This window comes from Triturus cristatus, chromosome 3_1 (assembly GCF_964204655.1).
Source record: "Triturus cristatus chromosome 3_1, aTriCri1.1, whole genome shotgun sequence".
NCBI classification, from domain to species: Eukaryota; Metazoa; Chordata; class Amphibia; order Caudata; family Salamandridae; genus Triturus; species Triturus cristatus.
The window spans coordinates 512,367,806-512,387,211 of NC_140583.1; the positions used below are offsets into that span (position 1 = coordinate 512,367,806).

The following is a 19,406-nucleotide window of genomic DNA, read 5'->3' on the forward strand; positions in this document are numbered from 1 at the left end:
TCTGCAACTACGGCTTGCTCCAGCAGCCCCAACTCGCCCTCTATGCGGGTCAGGGCACCGAGGACAGTTTGGCTGGCGCCCACATTTGAGCCAATCGATGTCCGCCTTAGCACTACTTTAAATGCCTACCATTCCACGGATGGTGAGGAGGCTGTGTTAGTGTTTTCCGTAAAGTAGGTAACTATTGTTTTTCGTGAACGTGTCCCGGACTACAGAGTCTTTTAGGAATCTAGGGTGTAAACGCTTTCGGGAATTGGGTGGGAACCCTGCCCCAAGACATCGTCGGTTCCAGAGGGTTTTGATCTTATAGGGTTTTCCCTAAGTCTGTGGCATGAGTGACATGAGTAAGGAGTGAGGTGGTGCAGAATATTCGGTCCATTCGCACATATAGGGCGTGTGGTGGGAAAAAGAAGGAATATTCACCAGTGGCGGCCGCTCTATTTCGGCATTGGTGTGCCGACCCACTGCTTTCTTGCAGTGCAAGAAGCAGAAAATAAAATGCCATTTTAAATACTATTTTATTTTCTGCTTCTCACGCTGCGAGAAAGCAGACTGCACTGGGTATGCCTGGTTGGGGGCGGGATGGTATGTCTGGTTAGGGGTGGGCGGGTGAGCGGGTCAGGGAGGAGTGGCTTGCACCACTCTGAGTGCCCCGACTGCTTGGTCAGCCCTGGGGCCGACCAAAGCAGTCATGCACACTCTACATTTTCTCTATGTAGGCTGCATGCAGGCTACATAGAGAAAATGACGTCCCTACTGGTGCTCTGTGGGGTGCCGTCCGGGACTCCCTACCAATCACAACGCTGCCATTGCAGCGTTGTGATGGGTTTACAGGAGGGGCAGGACTAAGGAGCATGCCTGACTGTTCCTGTTCAACAGAGGCGTCACGGACCCAGCCCAGGAGCAGAGGCGGTGCGGACCCAGTCAGGTAAGTTTTCATTTTATTTAAAGTCCACCCCTTTTCCCCCCGCGGTAACCCCGCGTGCGTGATCCCCCCCATAACCCCTGTGCTCGCGACGCCCCCTACCCCCGCGAGTATTGCGAGCTGCGACTTGAACACCTTTGAGCATAGCAAAAGTGTGAAAGGTTCAAGTGCATGGGAGGGATGTGTGTTATATTTTTTGGATAGCTTTAAGGCCTGCATTGATTTTTGACGTTCATTAATTTCTGAGGAGCTGTGGTACTGTACTGCATTACGACCTGTAGCAACCTCAGCTCTATCTCACTTTTAGAATGGAAAAAGTAATTTTGTCATGCCGCCTGAATATCTGCTTCTCCACTTAACCAATATTCATGAGAAGCATGTAAAGAAAATGGCTATTTCTGAAGACATAGGATCCTACCGCGCGTGCTCTCCATATTAGATGGTTAGGTTCACTAAAATGTATTGAGATGGAGCGGCGCAAAAAAGGGCAAACTCATTTTTGGGTATTGCCTTTGATTCATTGCGCCTTTATAAAAATAGTGAATAGGAGCAAAACATGCAGAATTAGATCATATAAATATCAATTCTGTATGTTATGCCTAATTTTGAAATGAAAAACTCGGATTAGGAGGTATTAAACCGGATTACCGCACCCAGTAAAATACCTCTCCCTGGGGGTGATGTATTCATCTGACAAGTTATGTTGCTCAATATCGATCTCCTCTCTTATATCCATCTCACGAGGCCGTGAGACTTTCTTTTCAAAGTAATTTTTTGTGACGGACGTGTCTCTACTCTGTGCCTACTTCCTGCAGTTTCTGGTGAGGCTCCTTACAGTGCGGGTTTTGGCGATGCTGGGTGTCTCCCCTCTATGTGTGTTTCTTGTATTCTGTGTTGCTCCTACTATGGCTAGTATTAGTTTTGCATGGTGTCTCTCATTTGTAGCTACTTCTTGTGGTCTCTCGTCCTATGAGGTGGCATTTTTCCCCATGGTTACCTCTGGTGGTTCATCGTATCTTTCAGCCCAACGTTGGTTTTTGTCACACCTGGTGACATTCCCAAGTGGCTGCTTGTTTTGAATTCTTTAGTCTCTCATCCTGTGGTGATTTTTGGTGTCATGGTTTTGTCGATGTCCTATGACGTGGGGTTCCTCCTCAGTGGCTTCGTTTTTGGGGGCAAGTCCGTCTCTGGTCATGGATGGTTTTGGTGTGCCTGGTGCCTCACCCACGAGTTCGCTTCTTGTGCTGACTCTTATCACTGACATTCTGGATTAAATGACATTTTGAAATCCCGCCATGACGCTGTTTGAATATTGGCATTGACATTATACCTTGTCAATGATTGTTTCTCCCGTTGCTTCTGGCGCTTTTTTAGGTCTCGGCTAGTGTGGCTGCACACATGCGCAGCTCGCCCGGCGAGATTTAATGATTCAGAGGGAATTCTGTAAAGGGCTTCAAGCCCCACCCCTCTTTCGCATTGGCTGGCATTTCCGTTTATGCTAAACGGTGGCCAGCCATTGGGAAAGTGCACTTTGTGACGTAGACTTTTCCATTTTTCAGACGGCCCACATGGACGGGCTCGCCTGATTTCCCGTTTGTCGCAAACGGTTCCTTATCTTTATGGGGCCATGTGTTTAAACACATGGTCCCATAAAGACAAGAGATTGGCCGGCAGCGCGGTCCTCTTTCACTTTCGGGACTGCGCAAGCCCTCCAGACCGGCCCGCTTGCTATTTGCTCTTAGCAACTGGTACCAGCCACTGTCTCCGCTAACCTGCCAGCTGCAGAAGACTGCCAGCCCCCCGCCTCTGCGGTCGGGCTATGCGCTGCACGAGAGCCCTGGTCAAGAAAAAAAACAACCGTATTGTGAGAAGGTAGAGGCAGGGAGCTGAGGCAGCCGAGCGGCTGGAACCGAAACAAGAGAGGGTGAGGCGACCGGGGGTAAGGGAGACCACAGAGCGGAAAGGGTAGACCCGAACAGAGGAGCAAGGGACTTGTAATGTTGGCACCGTTACTCCTCTCCCACGGGTTTGTAGTTTGCGGTCTATGCCTGAACAGAATGCTGAAGGAGCGTGAGCACCTTTCTTTTATGAGGAAGGATTCGGCAAAGCACTTTAAAGTGAGGGCTCGATCTTGAAGTGAAAGGGTAACCAGGAGAAGAGATAAGATCACAGTCTCTGTTAATTTTTGAACCGACCTGGGCAGGAACGGAGATCTATTCCCCTGTCAGAAACCTCCCGTGCTCGAGCTCTGGAGGTGGGAAGTGGCTGGCAGTGGTTTTACCCCCTCGGTGGCTCAGACGTTCCTGTCTCGGGCCACGGAGAGTACCCCAAGGAGACCAGAAGTGTTCCAGTAAATGCGAGACAGTCCTCATTTGGATTAAACAATTACTTTCATACCCAGTATGCCCTTTGACCTTCTTTGCTTACTTGGACACATACACAGCATAGCATTAGTAAAGCCTTCCCCTCTTGTTCACGGAAGTCTAAAAATGTAAAAACTTGGGCCATGGAACCTGGTAGGCCTGGGTCATGAACCCGGCTTACCCACCATGGTGTTTTTTTTTTGTGCAGATTTATATAGCGCGAAGTCGACCCAAAAATATTGGAGCGCTTTACATGATGTTTACGTGTTGGGTGGTCCTGAGTAAATGAACCCCTGTGCCTCGGTTACCTAATTCGAAAGTGCTATGAATACAGAAGTGTCACCTGTGCTGTGCCGTGCATAGCACCCAGACATGCGTAGCATAGCCTCTAACCATCATGAGTGACTTTTAGCCAGTTGTTTTATTCCATATTGGTCTGAACGCTGGCAGGTGTTTGGTCAATAGTTGGAATGGAAAATGAAGTTACAAGGCCCAGAATGCTAAGCTCAGTTTCCCAACAAACCAGGACTAGGTGCTGGGAGCCTGTATAGCATCAGCCAGTTTCAACCTACATTGCCGAGGGTTGCAGGGATTGCAAGTAACAGCTCCAGCATAGCGCCTAGTGAGTTTAGCAGCTACCATGTGTTGTGACCCACAGAGCGGGAAGGGTAGACCTGAACAAAGGAGCAAGGGGCCGTGTACCCCCACCGGGGAGGCCGAGCGCAAGAGGCGCCTTGGCTCATACTGAGGAGTCGAGCCCGTCATGTGTGGCTGTGGCATTACAGTGCTCTGCCCATGGGAGGCCTCACCGCTGGAGGCGCAGGGTCCTCAGTGGGCGAAGCCGCTGCCCAGGGGGACCGGCCGAGGCTTCCGGTCCCACTGTCAGAGGAGAGTCGGAGGCCACAAAGGGGGCGGGGGCCGGTCCATGCCACTGCACCAGCCGTACCCTGCAATGGTGTCTGGCCCTTTGTGATGGGTGCCACTCAACACCAACCAGTTCCTGATGCAGAAGTACCAGCTCATGCACCTGCGATCCGACTCGGTGGGCAGCACTGAGAGCGGCGACGGCTTAGACTGCGAGATGGACCCGCTGGACATGGACCAGTACCTGTACCTGCTGGAGAACGCGCACGGGGCCCTGCTGGATGAGGACTCTCCTCCCCAGCAGGGCAGAAGGCGGCGGCGCGGGGAGGAGGTGCCACCTAACCCCCACAGGACTACGGACCAGCAGATTGACCTCTTCTTTGGAAGCTTCCTGGTGCCTGAGCTGCTCATGCAGGAGGACAGCAGCATGCAGTATTTGCCCTCCGAAGACGACGTTCATGGGACTTTCAGGAGTTCTGCAGCAAGATCTCCTTGGTCCAGTGACAGTATAAGAACACTCACCACGTGACGAAATGCAGACCGGTCAGAAAAGCTACACAACGCACGGTAAATTCAGATGGCACAGTCAAAAACATAGGATGCCCTTCAGCCCACATAGACATCACACAACAGGGGGTAAATACAGCATGTCAGATACACAATTTAGATAACACCAACCATCCCACAGCCCTTTAAAACCTCTACGAGGCACACACATCCCACCTAATCATATAGCGCACAGTGAAACACAATAAAGAAAAAAACGACATACTACTCTCTCTACTACTCTCTCTACTACTCTCTCTCCACTCTCTCTACTACTCTCTCTACTCTGTACTACTCTCGCTACTACTCTCTCTCTACTACTCTCTACTCTACTCTCTACTACTCTCTACTGCTTTCTCTCTATTTACTCTCAACTACTCACTCTCTTCTACTCGCTACTACTCACTCTCTACTCTCTACTACTCTACTACTCACTCTCTACTATTCTACTACTCTCTACTCACTTCTACTCTCTACTACTCTCTACTACTTTCTACTATACTACTCTCTACTATACTACTCTCTACTACTCTTTACTACTCTCTCTCTACTACTCTCTCTCTACTACACTCTCTACTACTCTCTACCACTCTCTACTACTCACTCTCTGCTACTCTCTCCTACTCACTCTCTACTACTCTCTACTCTGTACTACTCACTCACTACTACTCTCTACTACTCTCTACTACTCTCTCCTACTCTCTGCTACTCTATCTCTGTACTACTCTCTCTCTACTACTCTCACTACTACTCTCTCTACTACTCACTCTCTACTACTCGCTCTCTACTACTCTACTCTGTACTACTCACTCACTGCTACTCTCAACTACTCTCTACTACTCACTCACTATTACTCTCTACTACTCACTCTCTACTACTCTCTCATATTCTCTACTCTGTACTACTCTCTCTCTACTACCCTCTCTCTACTCTCTCTACTACTCTCTACTACTCACTCTATTTGCTACTACTCACTCTCTACTACTCTCTACTAGTCTCTACTCACTCTCTACTCACTCTCTACTACTCACTCTCTACTACTCTACTACTCACTCTCTACTACTCACTCTCTACTACTCACTCTCTACAACTCACTCTCCTATTCACTACTACTCTTTGCTACACTCTTTGCTACACTCTCTACTACACTCTCTACTACTCTCTGCTACTCTCTACTACTCTCAACTCACTATTACTCTACTACTCACTCTCTACTACTCTCTACTACTCAGGTTAGATGTCCTTCACATCTAACATGGGCTTCAATTGGAATTCCATAGAGCATATTATCAAGCCCATTATCGCTGTTTTAGTGGCATTTTTCTGCCGCTAAAGCGGCAATAATTTGATCGCCTGTCTTGATAATATGCCCCCTAGATCTGCAGTGGGCAAAACGGGGAGCACCTGCGAGGCTTGCCAGCGAGAGTTTAGCAGTGTGAGACCATTACTAATAATTTATTACTGTCAATTAAAATGGAGGATTTTGAATTATGCAGCGAGTGCTGTCAATCAGCAGTTCTTTTTCATGTCAAGAAGGCGATTTCAAAACCGTTTTTGCTCTTGGCAAATTTTATTTAAATGTATGTCCTATATAGGAGTCTTCTTGGAATCTCACAGCATGGGGACTGTAATGAAATCTTGCGGCAGCTTATAACATGCGTCTTTGGATTCCAAAGAAATAGTTCAAAGCAGAGACTTTCAGGAGTCCCCTCTCTATCAACAACCGTTTCTACATCGTATCACAAGAGCCCCTAACGTCATGCGTTGGCAGGTCTGTTCGCAGCATCATTCTTGTCAATTGCCTCACATTTCGGTCCACTTTCTAGAAACACCATCAATTTCAAAAACATACACAGAATATGCCATAGGATGTGAAAGCCGGGCCAGGAGAGCAGAGATGTTCCGGTGCAGGCATGGTCTAACTCTAGTTGCAATTGATATGTGCATAGAAGCAGACTTTGTGTAGATCTGTGGGATGTGACGCAAGCGGCTAATGGTGCAGGCAGCTGTGGTGTAGCATGCAGTGGCTGCTGGCACAGGCAGTAATGATGCAACAGTTTGCGGCACAGTCATGCAGTGGGTGCAGGCAGATTTGAAACAAGCTGTCATAGTTCAGAAAGTCATGGATGGGGCAGATATTCTAAGTGCTCTTATTGCTTTATTAACCTTCCTGCTTCTTCAAATTTGCTTGAAAATGCACCATTAATCCAATCTTTTTTTCAACATTTTCTCGGGGGGAGAACCCCCCTGGACTCCCTGGAAGTTGGTCATGCTCACTCGCTGTGCTCGCTCGCCGCGGTGTAGTACGGAAATCATTTTACGCTTCACCCCTTTCAAATGTCAGCAGCCCCCACTGATAATAGATTGCTTCAAGTTGCGGTCTAGTGCAGGATAATCAGCAGAACGTTTTTCTTTAAAGAATAATGATATGTTTTCCATTTATAAAACATGTATCTGTGGAAACTGTTTCAAGCATCGGGAAACGCTGGCTTTATGTAGACTACAGAACAAATTTAATTTAATGCAGATCTTGTTTCTTTCTTTCTCTCAGATTTCAATAGTATATTTCAAGTGACTGGTGGAAGTACAGATTGGGTTTTGGTCAACCTTGACGTAGTTGGCTATTACAGGATTAACTATGACCAGGAAAACTGGAGGAGGCTTCTACTTCAGCTGGGAACCAATCATACGGTAAACTTCTAGTGTATTCTGATTTAATCTCACTATTTACAATATAAGGGTGTTTGTGTAATTAAATAGGCAGCCATTTTCTTTTCCTGCACACATTATTGCTGATATGTAAGAAATCAACTTCCCTCTCCTGCAATTTAATAATTGGGACATAAAACCTTAAACATGTCAACTTATTTTTCTTTTCTGTGTGATAGGTGATAGCTTGTGCCTTATCTTAGTGTACCTCTGGAAAATATACTGTCCATGACAAGTATTCTCCATACCTGTGGGTATGGTTGGATGTTAGTATTTCACGTTGTTACTTCTTAATGTTTAGATTACTTAATGATAATCGGAATACCCTGATTTTGTTTTTTCGTCCCACATCTTACATTAGAGAAGGGCCCACCTCACTGCAGACACTCTAAATTTGCTCAAAGAGTCTAGAACCCGGCCTGGTGAAATTTTACCTACGTTGTCACAGCTGGCAAAAAACTGGTAATTCCGCATAACAAAATTTACGTGAAATTACCATGCTGATACTATGATGCTACATCGCTTAATTTTGATTTGACATTTATAATGTAAGATGTACTGTTCGGAATTTTAGGTAGATTCTTTTACCTGAGTCAATCCTTCAGGTAGTTTTTGACCACAAGAGTAGAAATCTAAACACAGTGGCATTGTTATGAATGCCAGCAGCAGTTCCTTTAAAGTGGGTGGTCAACAAATATTTCAGGTAGTTTTTTTTACTTGAGGCGGATGTTCAGGTACTTATTTAGCACCAAAATACAAATCTGAATGCGTGCAGCATAGCGACTGTAAATCAACAGTAAATTACATTTTTGGGTTGAATTTTTAGGACGAGTCAGGTAATTTGTTGTGAGAAAGGTGTATTTTGTGTTTTTAGTCGTCATTTCAATTAATTTTGCATTATTATGCATCAGCAAATAATGCCAATTCTGCATGCCCATAACAAGAACAGCACCTTAACACTCCACTATATTAGGGCCCACAACCTTCTGGTAAAACTGTTCATGCCCAAAACAAAAACAAAAACTGCAAACAGGAGGGAGCCAATGAAGGAGTAAGGCCTTTTACAGCAACATAAAATTAGAGTAATGGGGTGAAAGATAAGTAATAAGAATAATTCCTAATTTCTCACCCTCAAGCCCTTCCTTATGTTAAGAAGACATACTCAATCTAAGCAGCACCCTTGGCAAAGAATATCGCAGAAGTGAAAGTGCTCACAATGCAAATGCAACAGCCATCTGTAGTATTTGTCATGTCTCTCAACAGCCCTTAACCATAAACCTCAGTGCCAAATACTGAAGGATTCTGAAAATGGATATCTAGACTGCAGTGACACACAAATGTAGAAGACACAGACCAAGCGGTTGTGAAACAGATGCTTCTGAGAAAGACATCTGCACCTCCGGTGAAAGGTTTCTAAAAGTGTCCAGGTAACTCCTTTTCTGAAAGCTTGTAAACAATAGAAATTGTTAATTTTGGCCAGCAACTCAGAGTAGAGGAAGAAGGAGCCTATCCATTACCTGCAGGGCCGCAGTTCACAAACAGCTTATTATACTGACTGAACAAGATACCGCATGACAAATAAATGGATACAACTTAGGGGGCGATTAGGATGTTGGGAGGAAAGCCCACCCGACAGTCAGAATCTTCTCTACCGTGTTCGAACCGTTCAGACTGACTCGGTCGGTTTACAATCCATCCGATCGATTACGGTGTTCATGGTCAGATTGTGAACCACGCGATCATTCCAAATCGGTTCTGACTGGCTGTCGGAAGGTGACTTTGGGGACCCTTAGCAGGGCCCTCTTCATCCTAAGGCCTCCGGTTGGGGGCTAAGGGGGTAACTAAGAGACCCCCCTTTAAAACCCTATACTGTATGACTGACACCATGGGGTGCCCGCAACAGGGTGCAAGGTTTTACACACACACCGGATTTCACCATAGGAGGCTGTGTTGTCGGGCAGACCTCAAGCACCTATAAGAAACAATGGGACTCCAACCGAATAGTGTTTGGTCGCATCGTAATCGGTTGGGCGGCACCGCCAAGCGCCAGTCAGTCGGTCCCGATTCCAAGATGGTGTTGGTCGAAAGTTTCCACCCAACATTGTAATAAGCCCCTCTGTACACTTGAGGAGAGTGCAAAGCTGTTTCTTCTAAAGAGGCAGGATTTGGATGGACTTGGACAAAATGTTAGGGACAATATCAGGACACAGAGAAAAAAAACAAAGGTCTCAAATCTTTAACCCTCTGGCAACACTGATAGATGACCATAACAAACTGTAGGACCTTGAGGGAAACCTGTTGCAGAGGATTAAATGCAGGTCACTGAAGACCTAAAATAACAAGAAGGTCCCAAGGAGGAGAATTCCCTCTATCTGGAGGCCTGGTCAAATAAATCTTCTCAGGAAGATTGGATGCAAAACCTTGAATAGAGCTCAAACCAGTCCAGAGTTCTCGACAGGCTCTGATGGTTGCCCACTGAGTCCTTAAAGCAGAAGTAGACAAAACCCTCAAGAAGGAACAGAAAAATTGAAAGTGGGTCATATTCTCAGGGGTCTCACCCCTTTCTCATGCACCATTTCTGCAAGGGGTCTTTTGAGCCTAGCATTCTTGGTATAGTTCTCCCCTAACTTTTTGTCCTCAATTCTTCCATTTTGTTCAACTTGTTTTTGCTGGCTTGAGAACTCTGAGCAAGTTACCATTGCTAACAAGTGCTCAAGTGCTTGTGCTCACTCATTAAAACATGGTAGAATTGGCTTAAACCCAATTGGCCTATTTAATTTACTTGTACGTTCCTAATAAAGTAGCACAACATGTGCCCATGCCTGTAAATGAAATGCTACTTGTGGGCCTGCAGCACTGATTGTGACCACCACTTAAGTAGCCCTCTAAACATGTCTCAGGTCTACCATTGCAGCCTGTGTGTGCAGTTTTAAACCTGCCTTTTTGACCTGCCAAAATAAACCTTTTGTCAGGCTCTAACCTTCCTTTTGAATGTGTATGCTACCCTCAGGGCAGTCCCTGGTCAGCCCCAAGGGCGGGGAGCAATGTATTCAGAAAGTAGGAAAGGTACTCTTAAGTTTTACATGTTCTGGTAGAGAGCAACTCTTAAAATGGTGTTTCACTTCTGCAAGGCCTATCTCTCCCATAGGATAACATTGGAGTTGTTTTATTACATTTTATTAGTGTAATTTCCAAACGCGAAGAAATAACCAGTTCATGTTTGGTGACTTTGGAATCACAATTTAAAATTCTTACTTGTGGTGAAGTCAGATTTTAAATTCAAATTCTGAACATATCACTTTTAGAAAGTTGGCATTTGTTTGCCTTAGCCATTTGGAGCCTGCAGCCTGTCTCTGAGTCACATGACTAGATGTAGTTGGCAGTTGAGATTTGTGTATTCCTCCTAGAGAGCCATGCACAATGGGGAGTTTAGGTGAGGCTGGATGGGCCATCACTGCCAGGATGGGGGGGGGGAGCTGAGCTTAGTCCCTCTTAAACATGAATAGACTGTGTTCTGTCTCCACACAAAGGGCTGCATACCCCCTGTAGGAAGTAGGGAGCGATGGTCAGGAAGATAGAGTATCTCTGCACTTCAAAGGCATTCCTCTAGAAGCTCTCACTACTTCAAAGCACAACTGTATATAAAAGAAGGACCTCAGACACCAACTCTTCAGTAAATTTCTGGCCCTGTGGATACTCTGCCAGGAAGAAGGACTGCTGATCTGCTGCAAGCAAGCACAGTCACTCTGCTGGACTGCTGCCATAAATGAACTGCTGCCCTTTTGTGCTAAGCTGCTGCCTACTGACCTCTTAGTTGGGGAAGAAGAACTGGACCTGCAACTTTATCTTAAATCCAGGACTCCAGAGTGACTCAAAGGGCTAGTCTGCAGGCCTCCTCATCCAAGCCACAGGGACATAAAAGACCCCCAACCAGCTTTTGATCCAGCTGCAGCTTGTGCCTAACCTCTAAGTGGTGCCCCTCAGGTCCTGGACTCTTAGTGCGGCTCATGGGCTCTTTAAGACTAGCTTTTGGGCTTGTCGCAACCTCGAATGGTCCTGTTCACACCAGGACTGTGTCGCACCAAAAGTCAGCACATGTAGCCATCTGTCTTGTCGCTTCGCAGAGCAAGCATTGACCACCTGCACAGGACCGCCAACATGGAGCACCATCCCGCCCGTCCGTGAGAACTAGCCTGCTCTTCACTCCACACTGCCTTTGCTTGCGATGCTCTCCTTGTCCAGGACTCTTGGTACAAAACTTGAGAAGGTAAAATTTCAGCTGAACTAATCTCTGACTGTGCACAACCTGGGCTCCATCAGCATCCGCCTGAACTTTTGACTCTGACATGGTCCAGTGCGACCAGATAGCCATGGTTGACACTCTGGGGCTTGGTTAGAAGCCCATTGCACCGCCGGTGCGTCACTTTTAACATGGGAAAAAGTGACGGACGAGCGGCGCAAGGGCCTTATAAATCAACCCCCCTGTGCTTTTAGGAGCTATTTTACACCTTATTCTTTTAAAATCTTTTTTGTCTTGAATTATTCATTAAAATTAGCTCTATTTTCTAACCTGGTGTGGGATTTTTTGTTGTGGTGTTTTCACTGTTTGACGTGTTGCACAAATACTTTACATATCACCTCTAACTTAAGCCTGACTGCTCTGTGCCAAGTTACCAATGGGTTTCATACAAGTTAATTTGGAGTTTGCTTGTGCCTTACCTTGACAAAGATTATGGTTGTTGCCTGACCAGTAACCCAATTTATTACAGACAAACATAGCACATTATTGTATCATTTGCAGGAATGGAAGCAAGGAAGGACCTGAAAACAGCCTCATTTACCACGCTCCTAAGGAATTGTGGCAAAAGGGAAGTAGTATTGGAAAGCTGAGAAACTCAGCTTTGCAGTGATAACTCCCTTGTAGTGCAAAGTGCCAAGGAATCACAGTGGGATGTGATTGCTGGCAGATTTCACTAGAAACCAGAGATCTTTTAAAGGGGGGAGTGGCCCCCTAAGGCAAGGGCCTTCGTACTCCCACCCCTCCAAAAAAGTCAGTGTTTCTGCCCCTGAGGGGTAGGCGGGAAGGATTACCACCCAATCTTGCACCCCTGGGGAGACAGAAAGCCCACTAGACATCAGTGAATAAAACAAAAAACAATGGAGTGTGGATGACCCACTATGGGATAGGCCATGCTCCTGCCCCACAAAAGAGCACAACAGACTTTCTTCCCTCCTGGCAGGGGCAGATTGGGAGATTTACCCCCAATCTGTCCCTGGATGAGCTGAACGCCTACTTAACACCAGGGAAAATAATTAGAAAGCACAAAGGGGTTACCCACCATGCACAAGGTCAAGCCCTACTCTTAAAAAGGCACAGAAGTCTGTCTGTTCACCATGGGGGCAGAAATCCTACTAGACACCAGGGAATAATAGAAAAAAAGGAAGGGTTGGGAGTGGCCAGCCATGCGCAGAAAGCTTCCTAGACACCAGGGCAAATTTGTCATCCCATAAAAAATCAAAGGGTGGGGTGGCCCACAAACTACAGCTCAATGTCGTCACCTAAAATAGAGCATACGTCTTTCCGCCCCCGGTGGACGAATTGAGATGTTTATCCCCAATCTGCCCTAAACAGTGGAGGGCAGAAAGGTCTAGTGACACCAGTGAAAATAAAATAAAAGAGGGAAGGGTGGCTCATCCTGGGCTTGGATAATGCCCCCACCCTAAAAGCGTGCAATACAGACATTTTGCCCCATCTGAGGTGGCTGATGAGGGTGTTTATTCACAATCTGCCACCCTTAGACAGAAAGTCTCCTAGACACCTGAGATTATACATTTGAGATAAAGAAAGGGGTGCAAGCATCCCACGCTGGCATTGGGCTACACCCCCAACCCAAAAGGGGCAAATCAGTCTTTCTGCTCACCACAGGACAGAGAGGAGTTTTGCCGCTAATATTCCCATGGATCGGGGCAGCAGAAAGCCCACTAGACACCATATAGATTTTAAAATGGCTGCAAACAAACAGTAGGGTGGGGGTGACCTACTCTGGCAAAGATCCATATCTGCACCCCAAAAGGGGCAAAAGTGTCTTTCTGCTACCCCCAGGGCAAATAGGTGGTTTCTTCCAATTGGGGATGTTGCCATGAATGTGGCCCCAGGGGAGTAGAAAGCGAACTAGTCACCAGGGATTTTACATTTGGGTGAAAGAGAGGGGTGGAGGTGTAATACCTTGTTTTTGGGCCTAATCCTACCACAAAAAGGGCAAATCAATTCGCCCCCCACCCCGAGGGGTAGAATTCTTTTTCTTTTCCAACTTAACCCACGGACTGCAGATAGTCCACTATACACCAGGGATTTCAAAACGGCAATCAAATAAATAAAAGGATGGAGGTCAGCTACCCTGACATAAAGCTGTGCCCCAACCCCAGAAGCGACAATAGAGTCTTTGTGTCTCCCCTGGGCAGATTGGAGGAGTGCCCCAATTGGGGGAGTGACATTAATCTATCTCCCGGGGGAGGTGGGGGGGGGGGTAAAAAGACCACTAGACACCAGGGATTTTACATTGGTGAAGCAAATGAGGTTTGGGCGTACCACCCTGATATTGGGTGCTAACAACCTCCCATGTTGGCAAACACCCACTGACCCTGGTTTGATTAATTCTTGTAGCAGGCACTAGGCCCAGCCACACAAGTGGGGTATGGTATATATTGAAAGAAGTGGGGGAATGCTGCATAGTTGGAATTTTTCGGGTTCCGGTGTTTGAAAGTTTACATCACAGAAATGCAAGGAAAATGTGTTGTTTTAGATAAAGTTTGACGTTTGCAGGGCATTGTGGGTAAGAAGATTTTGTAAAACACCCATTGTGATAAGATGTTACAGATGAAAATGGCTGTTTTATTTTACTCATTTTCATTGCTCTTTATTTAACAGTTAGTTTCCTTGGGAAAACCTTGAGCAATCTACACAAATGACCCCCTTGCTGAATTCACAATTTTGTTTTCCTATCTGAAATGTATAGCTTTCAAGGATCACTCATAGGTTTCTGCACCCCAAACTATAAACAGGCTGAAACCACAAAAATCAGGAAAAATTTACTAACTTTATTGCCCTGATTACAAGCTGGTCATTATAGTCCGATGCACGTGTGAACCCCTAATTATGAATGGGCCAGAATTACAAGTTGGTAGGTAATTAACGATTTCAATAATTATCAGTTGAGTTACATACCTCAACCTTCATTAAATTTCGGCATTTCAAACCTGCCGAAATGTAATGGAGGAAACCATACAGTATTTACTGTATCATCTGGATTTTGGCACAGTAAACATCAAAATCTTCATGGTGTTTCCAACTAGCTCGCAATAGGTTTTATTTATCAAACCCAATAAATAATGTACACTGTGGTATTGTTATTGCTCACGAGCAATAAAGAGCACCTAAACTTGTAATCCAGGCCTTAGAAAAAGCAAAATTGATGATAAAAGTTTTTTTTATACAGCTCTGCCTGTTCCTGATAGTTGCAAATATACCAGCACAGCAAACCTTTCTGTGATGCTATTTTTAGAGAAAAAAAACGTGATTTCTTGCACATCACTTTTTTCCCATTTTCCCCACAAAGACCATGATTTATCTATAGCTGGCTTATTTTCTTGGTTCTATGTAGGGGGATCTACAAACCCTCTGTACCTTTAGTTTCCTAAAGATGTTGGAAAAAAAGGTCACAAATTTGGCATGAATACGTTTTGAGGTTAAAAGTTATGAAGGTTTAAACCCAAGCTATCCCCAACAGCCAAAAAAGTGTTTACACTCTTGGGGCATTCAAGAGAATATACAAGGACCCTAATTGGTAAAGTCTGCTTTCATTTCATAATTGTTTGTTACCTCATGGTTACATATTTGTGTTTTGAAGGTTATTCCAGTTATCAACCGGGCCCAAATCATTGATGACGCTTTCAACTTAGCAAGGTGAGATGCCTGTACTTTTCAATCAATCAACTTTCTTTATTCAGTTTTTGATTAAATCATAAAAGATAGAACAATTTTGTGACAATAAATCTCTGCATCAATAAATATCATTAGTAAAACAATACTTTTCTGTTAAATATGAAGTTATATACATAAACAATATCCACAGTTCATCATAACAAATACTTACAGTTCCGAATTTAATAACACCAGCTAAAAAACATGCCACTTGGAAACAGGTGCGCTGATCTAAAAACATTTGTAAGTTCAACAAGGTGAGTTTGACTGTTCCTTTAACAATGGAATAATATTTTTTTGCAGATTCAAATAAAAAACACAAAACATTTCAAAGTGCTTAGTATCCTGTTTTGAAAACAGATCACAATTACAGGTTTCCAGAGAAGAATAATTTTACCAAACTTAAGAAACAGGCATGAAGTGTTGTATCATATTAAGCCTATACCTGGTAAATATAAAACAATGGTGAGAACCAGTCCTAGTTTTAAATAAGGTTCGAGAGTTAGTGAGGGCAACAACAAATTGTGAAATCTAACAGATGGTTTAGCCAAGTCGTACTTTACCTTATGGATACATTAATAAAAGCTTTCTTTGTCCAAAGCAAGTCTGCTTTCACAAGCTTATCTGGTTATTAAGACTTCCCAGTCACCCTAATTCAGCAAAAGAGAGACAGGGAATTCTGTTAGATCCATTCAAAGCAAGACAGTCCCATATTATCAATTGGTTTAACTCGGAATCTGGCTTTAGCCAAACCAAGATCCACTGTAGCAAGGGATGTCTTTTCACAATATTTGTAAGGAAATGAACACCCAATTCTTCATGAAATACAAAAGAAGCTGAACAGTTCGGCAGAACTATCAGTGTCCCAAAAATGTGATTTTCCACGATTTGAAGTGACGGAATGTCAGCTTACCACCAGATATCACATCCATGGGTAGCAATAGAAACGCGTTTTGCCTCGTAAATTCTTTAAATGGCTGCTAAGGGTCTATTGACAAGTCTCGTACCAAAATCAAAAATAGAGGAAATGGATTTAATAGAAATCCTTGATCTAGAAGATAAAAGAGAAGACTAGGTTCAAGCATAGTTAAACAACAATTCTAAATCTGGATATGAGTAAACCTTACTAATAACATTGTAATTCACCTTAAAAACCTGAGATTTCGTTCGTCTAGGGCCAAACACCATTACGTGTGATTTCTTAAAATTTGTTCTTATATCCAAATAATCCATAAAAGCCACAAAAGAATTTAATAACTGTTGAAGACCTAATGCTGTTATGGCTATTAAAGCTGTATTTTATGTATGCAACAGCACAAGAACCAGCTGTCGTCCGACTTGGGGAACATCGTGACCATTCTTCATAAGAACACTTTCTTGTTGATTAATATAGAGGGTAAAAAGAAAAAAGGCAAGAATGCACCCCTGCCAGACACCTCTTTTTAGCTTAAACAAAGCCGAGCGCTCACCTCCCTCGCCATATCTCACTGAAGCCAATAAATTCTGATGAAGATTTCACAAAAATATACAATATACAACTCAGCCCGAGAACGATCATTATGCTCCACAGCTGTCTCAATTGAATCTGTCAAATGCAGAACTAAGTTCCATAAAGGCAACATGCCAGAATCCCTTCTTGACCAGGGCATATTTGTCAATGACTTAATAAATATTTAAACACTGGTTACTCGTCCCTGGGTCAGATCTAAAACCATACTGAATGTCGGAAAGTACCTGACTTTTGAAACCGACATAGTCTATTCAAAACAATGCGCCCCAAGAACTTGACTGTAGAAACAATCAGGGAGATTGGCCATAACCACATGGATCAGCCTTATCTCCCTTTTTAAAACAGGTACTAAAAAAGATTGGGACCACAAACTGGGAAGACCATGTAATACTGCAGAATTAATAATTCTAATCTATACCTAGTGAGTACATTAAATACTCTTTAATGTGGCCTGTACACTTGGAATCATGTGATTATATTATTCAGAAAACAGACAATGAGCATATTTTCTTTGTAAACGTGGTGCAGTAGTTATGTTTTATTAAAACCAACTTTCCAGTCCTTCATACCAACATTGAATAGAGCTTTTGCTTTGAGGTAACTGGATATCGACCCTGTACTACTGGTGATCCTACCTACCAACCCCTTTATGTTCCCTTCATTTGTCTTGTGTTATGCGCTACTGCATGCCACTGAATGCAACCAGTAATGATAAAGACTGAAATAGCAAGCAAAATGTCCTGTATTTACCACTGCAATATAACATGTTAATTGACAATACTGACATAGAACTTGTAGTAAAGAACTGTATTATTTTCTGGTTTAGAATGGTATTATAAGTTCAGTGGGACCAAAGACAATATTGGGCAACGGTATACAGGAAGCCGACATAGAACTCTATATAATCAAATACATTAGGAAAAATGTAACTCTCGCTTAACCTTCGCCAAATTTCAAATTTACATCCACAGCTAACAAGAAAAAGCAAAGAGAGGAATGTCTAAACTACTTAATGTGGCTACAGATCCATAAATTCGTATCTAAATAGTCATTAGAATATAGCAAGTGTAAACAACGTTTACCACAAAACTTTTTCCCCGCAGGGAATCACAACGTGGTCGTTACAACAAATGCGTTGTGATTCCGCATACCATTACTCCGCAAGTCGGAACAATGACTTGCGGAGGGGGGGGGAATTGTTGGATTTAAAATCCAACACCTTCCCTAGTGTCCGCACAGACTGGAGTTGGAATAGTTAATTATACTATTCCAACATCCAGCGCCCCCCCTCCGCAAGTCGTTGTTCCGACTTGCGGAGTAATGGTATGCGGAATCACAACGCAGTCATTGTAACGACCGCGTTGTGATTCCCTGCGGGGAAAAAGACTGAGGGATGACAACATACATTCTATAGCAAGATATGATCTGGCGATATGTGTCAGCTAATCTGTTGTAACAAACACTCCAGAAATTGCATTACTGCAATGTTGCTTTCTGCTCAACGAATTGCCAAAACTTTGTTGAATTACCAATTCTGCAAGTTTTCTGTATTTACTTGTGCATAATTATCGTCAGCAAACACTGTGGATAATGAGGACATTTTTCTGATGCATCATTACCACATTTGTTAATAGAATATGAACACATTACTCTTAATCAAAAACTTGTTAAATGTATGGAAATCGTATTAACACATATTTTACTCCTCTTATGGGCTCTTTAAATAAAGGTCAAAGTGTATTAGAAAATAATTAAGTTTATCATGTTTCACTTTTATCTTTGTCATTGTTTTAAGATTCTCCCTTCTTCCTGAAGGGACAAAGCTGAGTTAGGAGAGAACTAGTATTGTCCCATGGCAGTTTTCCTTCCTTATGGTGGTAAGATGTGGATGCTACAGATTTATTTTGCAGTCATAAGGGGAGTGCACCTTACCCCTCTCCCCCCTTTTGTTTTTACTTTGAAACATACCTAAGAGGATCATGCTAATAGCTCAGTATGGTATTATGCCATCCAGTTCAATTGGGAACTGTGTGGAAATATGGATTTTTATGGTCGGTTATGTCCCCTATCTTGGACCCCAACGGTTTCATGTATAAGTCACAAGTACATGTATGTTCCCTCCAGTTCCAGTTATGAAGACGCAAATACATGTGCGTCCACCGTCAACATGTCCTCTTTCAGATCCGCCATGAATGGGCCGGATATTCTATTCCTAAGTATGAAAGGCCACCGGCTTTATATGGTTCATTTATCCCATTTTACAGTCCAGGCGAGTAGGCCCTGATTCTGCCACCAAGCCTTTTCTTGCCTTCTGCCTCTGAAAGCTCCAGTCTGAGCCTGCATCTGTGACCATGAACTTTGTCTTACTCCCTGCGCGGCTAACGGTGCCTGATCCAGCCCGTCGCCTGCCAAAAACTGTATTCCACCTTCGAGATTATCTCCTTCGCTCCTCATCCGATGCATTCCTGTCTAGCAGTTTAGGTAAACATTCCTTCAGCTACCGTGCAA

At 44.1% G+C, this 19,406-nt stretch overlaps 1 protein-coding gene across 2 annotated transcripts in view; it reads left to right on the forward strand.

Moving 5' to 3' along the window:
- LOC146860508 (aminopeptidase N-like) overlaps window positions 1–19,406 on the forward strand; it is a 257,086-nt gene that overhangs the window by 123,261 nt on the left and 114,419 nt on the right. For both annotated transcript variants that reach the window (XR_014978825.1, XM_085644420.1), the window contains exons 12-13: window positions 7,250–7,389; window positions 15,315–15,370. Coding sequence is in view for 1 of the 2 variants with exons in the window: in XM_085644420.1 (XP_085500546.1) it covers window positions 7,250–7,389; window positions 15,315–15,370 (196 nt within the window). In the remaining variant the exon portion in view is untranslated. The remainder of the gene's footprint in view (window positions 1–7,249; window positions 7,390–15,314; window positions 15,371–19,406) is intronic.